The sequence below is a fragment of the Heteronotia binoei genome, chromosome 18 (genome assembly GCF_032191835.1).
Source record: "Heteronotia binoei isolate CCM8104 ecotype False Entrance Well chromosome 18, APGP_CSIRO_Hbin_v1, whole genome shotgun sequence".
NCBI classification, from domain to species: domain Eukaryota; kingdom Metazoa; phylum Chordata; class Lepidosauria; order Squamata; family Gekkonidae; genus Heteronotia; species Heteronotia binoei.
Genome location: NC_083240.1, coordinates 3,549,579 through 3,565,818, shown reverse-complemented (window position 1 = coordinate 3,565,818; position 16,240 = coordinate 3,549,579). Strand labels below are relative to the sequence as shown.

General features: G+C 48.9%; 1 protein-coding gene across 1 annotated transcript in view; it reads left to right on the top strand.

The window, feature by feature from the left end:
• LOC132586700 (F-box only protein 6-like) overlaps positions 1 to 13,232 on the top strand; it is a 106,379-nt gene extending 93,147 nt beyond the window's left edge. The window contains 3 exon segments of the mRNA XM_060258765.1: positions 11,423 to 11,454; positions 11,457 to 11,557; positions 12,729 to 13,232. Of these exon segments, the coding sequence (XP_060114748.1) occupies positions 11,423 to 11,454; positions 11,457 to 11,557; positions 12,729 to 12,875 (280 nt within the window). The 3' untranslated portion in view covers positions 12,876 to 13,232.
• Positions 13,233 to 16,240: the final 3,008 nt, after the last annotated feature.

The window sequence follows — 16,240 nt, the reverse complement described above, 5'->3', positions numbered from 1 at the left end:
GTCATGTTCTGGGTTGAGTAATCCTGAAAGGTTATCTTCCTGAGAGGTATACTGTCGATAGGGAAAATTTTTGGAAGTCCTTCCGTTCTCCATTATAGCCTATGGGATTCATTGGAATGGGTTAGGGTTAGGGTTAGAGTTCAGGACACACTTATGTTCGGGTGAAAATTGGGGTTTGGTTTAGGGTTGGGTAAGATGTATTTTTGATATCACACTGAATGGTATACTCTTGATGGGGAAAATTTTTGGAAGTTTTTCCATTCTCCATTAAAACCTATGGGAATCATTACAGTGAAAGGCAGCCCACGGCTATGCGGATGGAGTGTCTCCTGTGCTCCGAAGGACCGAAGCAATAAAACGGTCTCCAATAATCCGGCGTTTTAAGGGTTAAGTAACCCTGAAGGGTAACTTAACCCTTAAAACGTTGGATTTCAGGAGAAAATTGGAATCCACTGCTGCGCGCATTTTTGGCACTCCCGGGAAAGGCAGCCCGTCCCTGCGGGCGTGAGGGCCCTTCTGCGACGCCCACGACCGTAGGAATGCAACGGTCTGCAAGATTCTGTCATGTTCTGGGTTGAGTAATCCTGAAAGGTTATCTTCCTGTCGATAGGGAAAATTTTTGGAAGTCTTTCCGTTCTCCATTATAGCCTATGGGATTCATTGGAATGGGTTAGAGTTAGGGTTAGAGTTCAGGACACACTTATGTTCGGGTGAAAATTGGGGTTTGGTTTAGGGTTGGGTAAGATGTATTTTTGATATCACACTGAATGGTATACTCTTGATGGGGAATATTTTTGGAAGTTTTTCCATTCTCCATTAAAACCTATGGGAATCATTACAGTGAAAGGCAGCCCACGGCTAGGGGGATGGAGTGTCTCCTGTGCTCCGAAGGACCGAAGCAATAAAACGGTCTCCAATAATCCGGCGTTTTAAGGGTTAAGTAACCCTGAAGGGTAACTTAACCCTTAAAACGTTGGATTTCAGGAGAAAATTGGAATCCACTGCTGCGCGCATTTTTGGCACTCCCGGGAAAGGCAGCCCGTCCCTGCGGGCGTGAGGGCCCTTCTGCGACGCCCACGACCGAAGGAATGCGACGGTCTGCAAAATGCTGTCATGTTCTGGGTTGAGTAATCCTGAAAGGTTATCTTCCTGAGAGGTATACTGTCGATAGGGAAAATTTTTGGAAGTCTTTCCGTTCTCCATTATAGCCTATGGGATTCATTGGAATGGGTTAGGGTTAGAGTTCAGGACACACTTATGTTCGGGTGAAAATTGGGGTTTGGTTTAGGGTTGGGTAAGATGTATTTTTGATATCACACTGAATGGTATACTCTTGATGGGGAATATTTTTGGAAGTTTTTCCATTCTCCATTAAAACCTATGGGAATCATTACAGTGAAAGGCAGCCCACGGCTAGGGGGATGGAGTGTCTCCTGTGCTCCGAAGGACCGAAGCAATAAAACGGTCTCCAATAATCCGGCGTTTTAAGGGTTAAGTAACCCTGAAGGGTAACTTAACCCTTAAAACGTTGGATTTCAGGAGAAAATTGGAATCCACTGCTGGGCGCATTTTTGGCACTCCCGGGAAAGGCAGCCCGTCCCTGCGGGCGTGAGGGCCCTTCTGCGACACCCACGACCGAAGGAATGCGACGGTCTGCAAAATGCTGTCATGTTCTGGGTTGAGTAATCCTGAAAGGTTATCTTCCTGAGAGGTATACTGTCGATAGGGAAAATCTGACAGGATCACGTTGATTTTGTGTTGTGTAATTTGAATTTTAAGTTTAATTTCTTTAGTATTTCTAACCTTTTGCTGCAATTCCTGGTCTTTCAATTGCACCAATAAATTCTGTTAATTTTTCATCTTCTCCTTCCTTCTCTTAGCTAAGTAGCCGATGGCTATCCCTCTAAAGAAGGCTTTGAAAGAGTCCCATATAACTGGCATCGGTGTATCTGTCTTCAGGTTGTGTTTAAAAAACATTTGAATTTCTTTTTTGGCTTTTACGGTACAGGTCTTTTCCCTTAATATTTGTGTATTAAGGGTCCAGCGCGTCCTAGGACAAAAGTCTTGTAAGTTGATTTGTATGGGGTTGTGATCTGCGTATGTATTTGGCAGTATGTGTGCTTGGGAGATCGATAAAGCTAAAGCCGCTGACAGCCAACACATGTCGATTCGCGACCATCCCCTGTGGGCATGGGAAAAAAAGGTGTAATCTTTGGTTTGAGGGTTTTTAGTTCTCCATGCGTCGATCAGATTGAGTTCTTCCACTGTTTGGATAAAGGATTTTGGTAACACATTCCGACATTTAGTCAATTTGCTTAGATCATACTTCTTGTCCATACTTGGGTCAAAAATTGCATTATAATCTCCTACAATGCAGTAATTATCTGCATTGTATTCGAGCAGTTTCTGATGAAGTAAAGCGTAGAATCTCTCTTGACCATCACTAGGGGCATAGATGTTCCCTAAAATTGTTTTACTGCCGTTAATTTCGATTTCAATTAAGAGAATTCTACCAGTATCGTCATTGTATAGTAGCTTGGAATTAATATTTTCTTGTACATAGATCACAACCCCTCTTTTCTTCTTCGAATCGCAGGAGCAATAAAGTTGGCCTAATTTTTTATTTTGTAGATATTTTTTATCTTCTTCCCTGATGTGAGTTTCCTGCAGACATATAATTTGGGATTTTGTCTTCTTTATTTGTAAAAAAAGCTTCTTCCTCTTCTTAGGTTCATTGAGACCATTGACATTAATTGAAAGGATCTGCATGTCCCTCTTGGCCATCATTCAGGAGGGGTTTTACTATCAGGTGTTATCCGTTTCTCTTTTTGTGTTTGGGCCCGCGTCTTGACTCTTCCCGTGGTTTTTTTGGGGGGGTAATCCAACCCCTCAGTCTGGTCTTCTCCTGATCCAGAGTCTTGGCTATCTAATTCGACAAATTTGGTCCAAAAATCTTCCATCTTATCAAGAGAGGTTAGATTATATCTCCTTGATTGGTATAAGAAGAAGACTCCCTCCGGGATCAATCATCTGTATTGTATATTCTGTTGTGTTAGCCAGGTTGTCATCTTCTTGTAACCAAGACGCCGCTGTCTTATCGACCAGGGTATATCTTTGAGGACTTTGATGTTGTTATCTCCCCATTTCAGGCCTTTCATTCTCGCCAGTTTCAATATTTTGTCACAAATTGCAGTTCGTGTAAATCTGACCTGGATTTCACCAGGGAGATTTAGTTTCTTGGTATATGGAGAGGCCACCCTCCTGATCCATTCAATCTCTGTTTTGCCAGAACTTAAGACGATATCTCCATCACATGTTGATAGTTTCAGGATCTTGCTCTCCAGGTCTTCTCCTTTCTCCTCCGGAATGTCTTGAAATCTCAAGACATAAGCTGCTTTGTCCATCTCTAGCCTGGCTAGGTGATTTTCAAGTCTATCTAGACTGGCCTGATTTTCTCTTGTATTAGCAGATGTTGCGGCCTCTTGTTCCTCCAGTTTATCAACCCTTGCAGAAAGCTCATGGACCTGTTGTGTATTGGCCAGGAGTTGTCTCTGAAATTCGCCCAATTGTTGATTGGTTTTCCTAACCTCATTCATTAAGTCAGTCTTCACCTCTTGTAATGCAGCTTGATTTTGTTGGAAACCTGCTGTCATTAAATTTTGTAATTTGTCCAGAGCCCCTTGGGTAATAGCTAAAGGATTAGTTTTATTTCCCCCTGGTGGGGTAGATTGGACTCCCTTTTTGATTTTAGTATCGGTTTTAGTATCCATAGCTAAGAATATAAAAAATTAAACCTGCCAAGCAGGTTTCACCATAGACGTTTATGGAATGTCTAGAAGTTAAGTTGTACTAGATCTACATTAGTTGTTATATTATCGCTATTAGCCGATCAATCAATCACCGTTATCAATCTACCATCAAAAGTCTACCAGCTACTAATTAATAGTAATAACCGACTATATATAGCCAGGTATCAGTCAAATCAATCAAATCAGTCAAATGGCTAATCCTGGTCCCAGTAGCTCAGTCAATTCCTCAAATAATCTGTTAGTCAAATAATCTATTCATTCATCAACAATTCAATTCATCAATCAATTTCCTCAGATCATCATTTAAACAATTCATCAAACAATTAAATCAAATGTTACACTTATTTCATCATTCATTTAAATCAGTTATTTCAATACCTTATATCACATAATATTAGCCAATCAGTCAATAGCAGTTAATGAAATTCATCAAACAATTAGATCAGCAATGGTCCATTACATTGTAACCTATAGTCCTCTTGTTTCCTCACGTCTTCTTGCGTCTGTCCTCTGTCTTCTCTGGTCAGTTTCCTTTCTTCTGCGCTGCAGTTCTTAATTGTCGAGATTGTATATCCAAATGAAAATATATGCCACTCTTCTAGGAAGGGGGGGCCGCAAGAAACCTGCTAAAAACCCACCCTTCCTTCTTTAAGAATCCCGTGCCGTCTATCTCTCACGCAGCAGCTTCTCGCTCCCTCTTGGAATAGCCAAGCTGGTACGTCTCTAAACAGTAGAGGGCGTTGTATAGTAACGAATAACCTTTCCCTCCTGGCTATGCTTTCAGTTCGCTCCCTTCGTTTTCTATGTAAAGACTCTGTCCTTCCTGCAGCGTCCGCTCCTTGTTTACACTTTCTTCTCAGTTTTATCTCTCAGTTGTGTCACGCTGCAATCATCTCTTCTCTTCTCCAAACTCCAGCCATTCTCCGCCCACCGCTGCCCATGTCATCAACTTGCCATTTCTCCCAAGTCATTACTCACAGTCAATGGAGGTGTCTCGCCTCCTTTGCGCTCAGCGATTCTTCCCTGCTCAGCAATCCTGGTCGACGGCTGCCAGCAATGAGCTGCTTCTGAAAGGAGAGGGGGAGCCTGTCTTGCCAGTCGCGGTCCTAGAGTGCTCTCAAACGTCGGGCTTGATAGACAGGAGGCTCGAAATCATGTCTTGTTCCAAACCGCTGGTCACAGCACCGGCAACAAGCGCCATTAGCAGTGAGCCGTCAAAGCACATTGTCAGACGAGGTAATTCACGTTTACTTGCTCTTTACTCGCCTTTTGAAATAGAAGAATAATTGGGGATATTCAAAAGCTTCAGGTATGAGAATAGTTAATCCCCCTCTGAAGCTCGTCTCCGGTGACCTAGTAAGACGCCGAAGCGTTCACTAGCTCCGGACAGGAGAAAGGCAAGGGATCTGCAGGGAAAGCCTCCGCCTTCCCTAAAGCCTCCCAAACCAGCTCCCCAGTCTATGAAGTGTCCCCTGACACTTCAGTGGGGGTATCCTCACAAGGAGAACCCCCCCCCCCAGAGCAAGAAAATCAGAGCACCCAACGGAGCACCGTGGGAATGCTCAGCTCCACTACGCCATGAACCGGGTCAGCCGTAGTGGTTAAGTGTGTGGACTCTTATCTGGGAGAACCGGGTTTGATTCCTCAGTCCTCCACTTGCACCTGCTAGCATGGCCTTGGGGCAGCCATAGCTCTTGGAGTTGTCCTTGTGAGCCAGTTTGGTGTAAACGTTAAGTGTGCAGACTCTTATCTGGGAGAACCGGGTTTGATTCCTCAGTCCTCCACTTGCAGCTGCTGGAATGGCCTTGGGCCAGCCATAGTGGTTAAGTGTGCGGACTCCTATCTGGGAGAACCGGGTTTGATTCCCCACTCCTTCCCTTGCAGCTGCTGGAATGGCCTTGGGTCAGCCATAGTGGTGAAGTGAGCAGACTCTTATCTGGGAGAACTGGGTTTGATTCCCCACTCCTCCACTTGCAGCTGCTGGAATGGCCTTGGGTCAGCCATAGTGGTTAAGTGAGCAGACTCTTATCTGGGAGAACCGGGTTTGATTCCCCAGTCCTCCCCTTGTAGCTGCTGGAATGGCCTTGGGTCATCCATAGCTCTTGGAGTTGTCCTTGTGAGCCAGTTTGGTGTAAACGTTAAGTGTGCAGACTCTTATCTGGGAGAACCGGGTTTGATTCCTCAGTCCTCCACTTGCAGCTGCTGGAATGGCCTTGGGTCAGCCATAGTGGTTAAGTGAGCAGACTCTTTTCTGGGAGAACCGGGTTTGATTCCACACTCCTCCTTTTGCAGTGGCTGGAATGGCCTTGGGTCGGCCATCACTCTTGGAGTTGTCCTTGTGATCCAGTTTGGTGTACAGTTTAAGTGTGCAGACTCTTATCTGGGAGAACCGGGTTAGATTCCCCACTCCTCCACTTGCAGCTGCTGGAATGGCCTTGGGTCAGCTATAGTGGTTAAGTGTGCGGACTCTTAACTGGGAGAACCGCGTTTGATTCCCCACTCCTGCACTTGCAGCTGCTGTAATGGCCTTGGGTCAGCCACAGTGGTTAAGTGTGCGGACTCTTAACTGGGAGAACCGCGTTTGATTCCCCACTCCTCTACTTGCACCTGCTGGAAGGGCCTTGGGTCAGCCACAGTGGTTAAGTGTGCGGACTCTTAACTGGGAGAACCGCGTTTGATTCCCCACTCCTCTACTTGCACCTGCTGGAAGGGCCTTCGGTCAGCCACAGTGGTTAAGTGTGCGGACTCTTAACTGGGAGAACCGCGTTTGATTCCCCACTCCTCCACTTGCAGCTGCTGCAATGGCCTTTGGTCAGCCACAGTGGTTAAGTGTGCGGACTCTTAACTGGGAGAACCGTGTTTGATTCCCCACTCCTGCACTTGCAGCTGCTGTAATGGCCTTGGGTCAGCCACAGTGGTTAAGTGTGCGGACTCTTATCTGGGAGAACCTGGTTTGATTCCCCACTCCTCTACTTGCACCTGCTGGAAGGGCCTTGAGTCAACGATAGTGGTTAAGTGTGCGGACTCTTATCTGGGAGAACCTGGTTTGATTCCCCACTCCTCTACCTGCACCTGCTGGAAGGGCCTTGGGTCAGCCATAGTGGTTAAGTAAGCGGACTCTTATCTGGGAGAACCGGGTTTGATTCCCCACTCTTCCACTTGGAGCTGCTGGAATGGCCTTGGGTCAGCCATAGTGGTTAGTGTGCGGTCTCTTATCTGGAAGAAGCGGGTTTGATTTCCCAGTCCTCCACTTGCAGCTGCTGGAATGGCCTTGGGTCAGCCATAGTGGTTAAGTTTGCGGACTCTTATCTGGGAGAACCGGGTTTGATTCCCCACTCCTCCACTTGCAGCTGCTGGAATGGCCTTGTGTCAACGATAGTGGTTAAGTGTGCGGACTCTTATCTGGGAGAACCTGGTTTGATTCCCCACAACTCTACTTGCACCTGCTGGAAGGGCCTTGGGTCAGCCATAGTGGTTAAGTAAGCGGACTCTTATCTGGAAGAAGCGGGTTTGATTTCCCAGTCCTCCACTTGCAGCTGCTGGAATGGCGTTGGGTCAGCCATAGTGGTTAAGTTTGCGCACTCTTATCTGGGAGAACCGGGTTTTATTCCCCACTCCTCCACTTGCAGCTGCTGGAATGGCCTTGAGTCAACGATAGTGGTTAAGTGTGCGAACTCTTATCTGGGAGAACCTGGTTTGATTCCCCACTCCTCCACTTGCACCTGCTGGAATGGCCTTGGGTCAGCCATAGTGGTTAAGTAAACTGACTCTTATCTGGGAGAACCGGGTTTGATTCCCCACTCCTCCACTTGCAGCTGCTGGAATGGCCTTGGGTCAGCTATAGTGGTTAAAAGTGCAGACTCTTATCTGGGAGAACCGGGTTTGATTCCCCACTCCTCCACTTGCACCTGCTCGAATGGCCTTGGGTCAGCCATAGCTCTTGGAGTTGTCCTTGTGAGCCAGTTTGGTGTAAAGGTTAAGTGTGCAGACTCTTATCTGGGAGAACCTGGTTTGATTAACCACTCAACGATAGTGGTTAAGTGTGTGGACTCTTATCTGGGAGAACCTGGTTTGATTCCCCACTCCTCCACTTGCAGCTGCTGTAATGGCCTTGGGTCAGCCATAGTGGTTAAGTAAACTGACTCTTATCTGGGAGAACCGGGTTTGATTCCCCAGTCCTCCACTTGCAGCTGCTGGAATGGCCTTGGGTCAGCTATAGTGGTTAAATGTGCAGACTCTTATCTGGGAGAACTGGGTTTGATTCCCCAGTCCTCCACTTGCAGCTGCTGCAATGGCCTTTGGTCAGCCATAGTGGTTAAGTGTGCGGACTCTTATCTGGGAGAACCTGGTTTGATTCCCCACTCCTCTACTTGCACCTGCTGGAATGGCCTTGGGTCAGCCATAGTGGTTAAGTAAGCGGACTCTTATCTGGGAGAACCGGGTTTGATTCCCCACTCCTCCACTTGTTGCTGCTGGAATGGCCTTGGGTCAGCCATAGTGGTTAAGTTTGCGGACTCTTATCTGGGAGAACCGGGTTTGATTCCCCACTCCTCCACTTGTAGCTGCTGGAATGGCCTTGGGTCTACCATAGTGGTTAAGTTTGCGGACTCTTTTCTGGGAGAACCGGGTTTGATTCCCCACTCCTCCACTTGGACTGGCTGGAATGGCCTTGGGTCAGCCACAGCTCTTGGAGGTGTCCTTGTGAGCCAGTTTGCTGTAAAGGTTAAGTGTGCAGACTCTTGTCTGGGAGAACCGGGTGTGATTCCCCAGTCCTCCACTTGCAGCTGCTGGAATGGCCTTGAGTCAACGATAGTGGTTAAGTGTGCGGACTCTTATCTGGGAGAACCTGGTTTGATTCCCCACAACTCTACTTGCACCTGCTGGAAGGGCCTTGGGTCAGCCATAGTGGTTAAGTAAGCGGACTCTTATCTGGGAGAACCGGGTTTGATTCCCCACTCTTCCTCTTGGAGCTGCTGGAATGGCCTTGGGTCAGCCATAGTGGTTAGTGTGCGGTCTCTTATCTGGAAGAAGCGGGTTTGATTTCCCAGTCCTCCACTTGCAGCTGCTGGAATGGCGTTGGGTCAGCCATAGTGGTTAAGTTTGCGGACTCTTATCTGGGAGAACCGGGTTTTATTCCCCACTCCTCCACTTGCAGCTGCTGGAATGGCCTTGAGTCAACGATAGTGGTTAAGTGTGCGAACTCTTATCTGGGAGAACCTGGTTTGATTCCCCACTCCTCCACTTGCACCTGCTGGAATGGCCTTGGGTCAGCCATAGTGGTTAAGTAAACTGACTCTTATCTGGGAGAACCGGGTTTGATTCCCCACTCCTCCACTTGCAGCTGCTGGAATGGCCTTGGGTCAGCTATAGTGGTTAAAAGTGCAGACTCTTATCTGGGAGAACCGGGTTTGATTCCCCACTCCTCCACTTGCACCTGCTCGAATGGCCTTGGGTCAGCCATAGCTCTTGGAGTTGTCCTTGTGAGCCAGTTTGGTGTAAAGGTTAAGTGTGCAGACTCTTATCTGGGAGAACCTGGTTTGATTAACCACTCAACGATAGTGGTTAAGTGTGTGGACTCTTATCTGGGAGAACCTGGTTTGATTCCCCACTCCTCCACTGGGAGAACCAGGTTTGATTTCCCACTCCTCCCCTTGCACCTGCTGGAAGGCCTTGGGTCAGCCATAGTGGTTAAGTGTGCGGTCTCTTATCTGGGAGAACCAGGTTTGATTCCCCAGTCCTCCACTTGCAGCTGCTGGCATGGCCTTGGGTAAGCCATAGTGGTTAAGTGTGCGGTCTCTTATCTGGGAGAACCAGGTTTGATTCCCCAGTCCTCCACTTCCAGCTGCTGGTATGGCCTTGGGTCAGCCATAGTGGTTAAGTGTGCGGACTCTTATCTGGGAGAACTGGGTTTGATTTCCCACTCCTCCACTTGCAGCTGCTGGAATGGCCTTAGGTCAGCCATAGTGGTTAAGTGTGCGGACTCTTATCTGGGAGAACCAGGTTTGATTCCCCACTCCTCCACTTGCACCTGCTGGAATGGCCTTGGGTCAGCCATTGTGGTTAAGTAAGTAGACTCTTATCTGGGAGAACCGGGTTTGATTCCCCACTCCTCCACTTGTTGCTGCTGGAATGGCGTTGGGTCAGCCATAGTGGTTAAGTTTGCGGACTCTTATCTGGGAGAACCGGGTTTGATTCCCCACTCCTCCACTTGTAGCTGCTGGAATGGCCTTGGGTCTACCATAGTGGTTAAGTGTGTGGACTCTTTTCTGGGAGAACCTGGTTTGATTCCCCACTCCTCCACTTGGACCGGCTGGAATGGCCTTGGGTCAGCCACAGCTCTTGGAGTTGTCCTTGTGAGCCAGTTTGCTGTAAAGGTTAAGTGTGCAGACTCTTGTCTGGGAGAACCGGGTGTGATTCCCCAGTCCTCCACTTGCAGCTGCTGGAATGGCCTTGGGTCAGCCATAGTGGTTAAGTGTGCGGACTCTTATCTAGGAGAACCGGATTTGATTCCCCACTCCTCACCTTGCAGCTGCTGGAATGGCCTTGGGTCAGCCATAGTGGTTAAGTGTGCGGTCTCTTATCTGGGAGAACCAGGTTTGATTCCCCAGTCCTCCACTTGGTCTCCCAGATAAGAATCCGCTCACTTTATCTGGACACCAAAGTGGCTCTCCCGGAATCGTCTCTCAAGGCGAGTTGGAGAAACCGCTTTTGAGGAGGGGCACCCTACGGCCGGGCGGTGCAGGGGGCAGGGGAGATGAGTGGGCTAGGAAAGTTGGTGCTGCCGGCCGGCTGCCCCCCACCCTGCCGCGCTGCGAAGGGGCCGCTGCAGACTACTGCTTCGACTCGGGAAGGGGGTCCCACCCTAGAGCTGAGGAGGGGCGTTGAAGCGGTGCGATGCGGTGGGGGGCGCCATTCAGTCTGGACGGCTCGCCTCGTCCGGCCTCCTTCGCTTTTCCTTTCCTGTCTCGGTTGACTTCGCAGAAGCGCCCACCTGCCGGAGACGATGATGCCAGCCGTGAAAACCTGAAATCTTTGATAAATTAAATAGTCAAAGTCAAAGTTTGAGTCCGGGGCACCTTGAAGACCGACAAAGTTCAATTCTGGGTAGAAGCTTTTGTGTGCATCTGAGGAAGTGTGCCTGCACACACAAGTGTATACCTTAAATTAAACTTTGCTGGTCTAAGAGGTGCCAATGGACTCAAGCTTCATCCTGTTGCTTCGGACCAACCCAAAGAGCCACCTGAATCTAGATAAAATGAAGTGCAATCTGAGATGGATATTAGGGTGGGTGAGTATTTCAGTCTATATATGTGTGTGTGTGTGTGTATTTAGCCAACCAGTGAGCCAGATCCAGGAGGCTGAAGGATGCTCACCTGCCATCTCTTCTCCCTCTGGCCCTGGTGACATCAGCTTGGCACGTTCAGGGTGTCTGGCTGGCCAGGTCTAGAGCAGAGCAGAGCTGCTTTTGCTATGTCCACCCTCCCACCCCAAGTCTGGTGCTGGGCCCAAGACAGAGAAGGAGGTGCCTTCCCCATTTGGCCTTGCTTAGTTGGTTCATGAGTAGCAGCTTCATATTGATGCCTGCCTTCCACCCCACCCCTCCCAAAACCCAGGTATGCCGCCAGGTATGATTGCGGCTGTCGATACAACTGAACGTCAAGCTTCTCTCAGTAGACCGCAGGATTCTGGCAGAGTTTGACCCTGACAGAGTGTTGATAGAGCAGTGGAGTGATGCAGAATGGCATGAGGTGAGGACACTGTGCTAGGCCAATCAATTGCTTCCAAGTTGGGGTGCATCAAGTATCCTTCTGCTGGGTCTCCATGCTGCAAAGTTTCCTTAAGGCTGTTGCAGGTCCTGTTGGGGTTTGGGGCTCCCAGTTAAATTTCCGTCACTTCTGCATGTTAACTGTAAGTCACTTTTGAGTCCCCAGGATTTTTTAAGATTCCGGAGAGCCAATTTGGTGTAGTGGTTAAGTGTGTGGACTCTTATCTGGGAGAATCAGGTTTGATTCACCATTCCTCCACTTGCACCTGCTGGAATGGCCTTGGGTCAGCCATAGCTCTCGCAGAGGTTGTCCTTGAAAGGGCAGCTTCTGGAAGAGCTCTCTCAGCCCCACCCACCTCACAAGGTGTCTGTTGTGAGGGAGGAAGGTAAAGGAGATTGTGAGCCGCTCTGAGACTCTTCGGAGTGGAGGATGGGATATAAATCCAATATCTTCATCTTCTTTAAAATGGCTTTTTAAAACATGGTTTAAAGAAGGCCACTTGGACGAGTCACAAAATGGGCAAACCTGGCCACCTGCAGACAAGGAAGGCATTCTGACATACCTGGGAGGCTGGCCAGGTGTTAGGGAAATGTGTCTGTCTGAATTAAGTAAAAATGAGAGGTGGCGACCAATTCTCCCCCTCCCAGTCCAGTGAGCCTATTCTGCTAGGGAACGAAGCAGTGGCAGGAAGAATCTGAGGGTGGGAGGGGAGTTTGCCAAGAAGTTTATAAAATCCTGCAGGGGGAGTTTCAAGAAGAAAAATATGCGTATTGTTTGGTGTAGTGGTTAAGCGTGCGGACTCTTATCTGGGAGAACCGGGTTTGATTCCCCACTCCTCCACTTGAACCTGCTGGAATGGCCTTGGGTCAGCCATAGCTCTGGCAGAGGTTGTCCTTGAAAGGGCAGCTGCTGTGAGAGCCCTCTCCAGCCCCACCCACCTCACAGGGTGTCTGTTGTGGGAGAGGAAGGCAAAGGAGATTGTGAGCCGCTCTGAGACTCTTTGGAGTGGAGGGCGGGATATAAATCCAATATCTTCTTCTTCTTCTACTCCCCCCCCCCAATTGCTCAGGATCTCTCAGTCTGGAATACAATGTGGACTAGAACAAAGATGGTGAAATCCAACCTTCCCCCCCCCCCCTTTTCTCTTTCTCAGATTAAACACACTTTCCACAGCTACCCTTCTGGCGTCCGCTACATCAGTTTTCAACACGGGGGCCAAAACACTCAGTTCTGGGCTGGCTGGTATGGTGTCCACATAACCAACAGCGGTGTCACCCTTGCCCCAGAGGTGGCCTTCTGAGGAGGGGAAGAGACAGCACCTTGCTGAGGCAGTGAGTGGCTTTGGATCGAATCCCCCCAGACAGCAATTTTTTAATCTCTTGTAATCTCTCCAGTCTTCTTAATCTCCTTTCCGTTTGCACTCCGGTTGCCTGTGTGGTTTTGGATACCCTCTCCTTTCTCCAGAGTGGTCAGTTTGCACCCTGCAATCTCCCTCAGAACATCTGCTGGCTCTTAAACCCAACAGATGCTTAAGTTTTGGGGGTTGTGGTGTGAATCTAAGGAGGGAGAGAGGGGGGCCACCAGGCTGGTTTCTCAGTGGGAAGTGACAAAGACTAAACATCACCTAAATAAAGCAGGAGTCAAGTTGTACCTTTAAGACCAACCAAGTTTTATTGGGAACGTAAGCTTTCATGTGCTCTCTAAACACACTTCAGCAGACCAGGGGATCACAATACATTTGCACCCCGGAGTCCAGCAGTCAGAAGAACAAGCCCTTTCCCCCTTACCTGAAAGGGTTACTGAAGGCTTCACTGACCAGAGCCTTGGAGTTTGGGGATGACATATCAAAGGATCCCAGGGGATGTGAGCTCTGCAAAGCAGCACAGAGCAGCAGAGAAGTCCCTCAACATTCCTCCAAGCAATCTTGCATTCTGGGAAGGGACAGACCCGTGCATGAAAGCCCCGTCTCAAATAGCTCCAGGTCTTTTGGCTGTTGTAGATTTTCCGGGCTGCGTGGCCGTGGTCTTGGCACTGTGAGACCTGACGTTTCGCCAGCAACTGTGACTGGTATCCTCAGAGGTGTAACCCAGAAAACAGGAGTTCTCTCTGGGTTTTCTCTGGATTGTACCTCTGAGGAAGCCGATCACAGTTCCTGACGAAACGTCAGGTCTCCCAATGCCAAGCCCATGGCCACACAGGCTGGAAAATCTACAACAGCTGATGGATTCTGACCCTGAAAGCCTTGGGCAACATATAGCTCCAGGTCTGTCTATAGCAGGAGAGGAGAGCCAGCATCCAGGACTTAGGAAATTCGTGGACGGGGAGGAGGTTTTGGCAGAAGGACGCAGGGACCCCGGAGTAGGGCTGGATCTATGAGGGGGCAGATGACTGGCCAGACTCGGGTGCATCCACAGTCAAGAGCTCAGGAGACTCGAGTCGCAGATGAAACTTCTGGCGCCTTTCGCAGGGCTCCTTTTTGCTCTTGGAGAGAGACAGGAGGAAGGAAAGAAGGCAGTGTTTGGGGCTTGAAGAGGTGGGGCTTCAGGCTGCCCACCCGGCTCCCTTTCCCAGGGCCAGATCTTGGGGGGGGGGGGGCAGAGGGGGGTGCTTGCCCCAGGCACCAACAGAGGGGGGCACCAAATTGGGTATGGAGTCCATTGTATTCTATGGGACCACAAGATAGAATGGCCCATAAGGGGGTGTCATTTTTTAAGAAACAAGAAACGTGTAGATCCGGTCCTGCCCTTTCCTGCTGGTAGTGCCCAGAAGCGCCTGCCTGAAGCACCCTCGTGTGGATCTCTCTCTCTCCAAACGGGGCTCGCAGTTGACCTAGAGAGAAATTGGTGGCTACTGGAGCACTTTGGCTTGCGGCCCGAGAGGTGCTGCATTTAGGGTTTTTTTTGTGTGGGGGGGGGGGTTGCAAGAAAATGAGAATTCTCAGGGGAAAGGGCACCTGCGTTCTAAGTCCTGTTCCCTCTGGCGCTCTGAAGCATGCAGGGTTTAAGAACTGGGAAGATTTCACCAGTGGCTTTCTGCTATTTGAGAACAACCCGAGGTCTGCCTCGCAGGGTGGTCCAAATCCGCTTTCCTGCTCTGGGTTTGGGGGTCGAGAGCTGGTCAGCTTCACAGGCCTGCTGGAAGCACCTGCTACTCCAGGGGTTTCCTCATAGCATTTGAGCTGATAACTTTTCCTCTCCAGACCCTGGGAGAGCTAGGTTTGGGGAGTAGCCTGAAACTGGTTTATCATAGAAACCATTGTTTGCTGGTTAGCCAGAATGACCACAATGCCCAAGGGATCCAAACAAAAGCAGACAGGATTAAAAAGATAGCGGGTGGGAATACCCAGGGTGTCTATTGTGGGGAGGGGAAAGGAGATTTGTAAATTGCTCCGAGACTTCTTTGAGCAGTAAAGAGTGGGGTATAAATCCAATCTCTCCTCCTCAAAGGGAAGTGACAAAGACTAAATGTATAAACATAAATAAAGCCTTCATGGACAGCAGATAAGAGTTCAATAGCAGCAGCTGTTAGCCATCATGGAAGCTCCCTGCATTCACACTCAGCGGTTGGGACCTTCCCACAACCACAGTGTGTGGGAGTAGGCAAAGTAGGTACCTGCCTAGGGTGCCCCTTGGCCTAGGGTGCACCGCTGGGTGCCCCCTTCCCGATGCGTGACTCTGGCTCCTGATCACTGTCGCCTTGTCGTCTCCCACTACCAAGCTGCCCTCAACAAAGCCAAGCCACCCCCCTCTCCCCGATGTGCGACTTGGCCTCCCGCCTCATCCTGTCCCACCACCCTCCTTTCTTCCTGGCGTGGCCAGCAAGCACTTCTTCTCGCCATTTTTTATAACATCACATTTAAAAAAATAAAATTAAAATCAGTAAATTAAAAATGCGAAAAGTTTCAAGTTTGGCGCTCTTCACTTTCCATATATTTTTAAATAATGGGGGAGGAGGGGCGCTCATGGGTGAGTCCCCTAGGGCACCAGCCCCGCACAACCAGAAACACAATGGCGGACTAGATGAGGCCACGGAACAATCCGGTAAGAATAATTCTTTCTGCAGACTTCCTAGCCGGGGATGAAGAGATCTGGAAAGTGATCCTAAATGGGTCTACTCAGAAGTAAGCCCCATTTTATTCAAGGAGGGGCTTATTTTTCGCAAAGTACTCTAAAGGTTGCACTGAAAGTTGGCTAAACACTTAGTTGCTTTAGAGTGAAGCCTAGGAGCCGTGAGAACCAATTACAGTTGGCACTGTAGTGTTATATTGATATGCAGTTGCTGTTTTTACAAAGCAACACCAAAAATCCCGAAGAAGCTGTGGTGTTGTGGGGGAGGAAATGGGTGCTGCTAGAGCTCTTCCCCCTCCCACCCCAGCAGGGCAAGTTTGGGAAACTGACCATGTAGCACAGGGATGTCAAACATGTGGCCCGAGTGCCAAATCAGGCCCCAGAAGGGCTCCTATCAGGCCCTTGAGCAAGTCTGTTGCATTCTTCCTCTCCCTTGCTGCCTTCAGTTTTCAGAGACTGTTAAATACTGGAAGAGTGCTGATCTTTTAAGTATGTTTTATTTAAAGCTTTTTTATTTAAAAAAATGTTTAATTGTGTTTGCCTGTGTCCTTTGTAAAGTTTATGTCTCCAGCACCCGGCCTTACATTTTATGGCATAG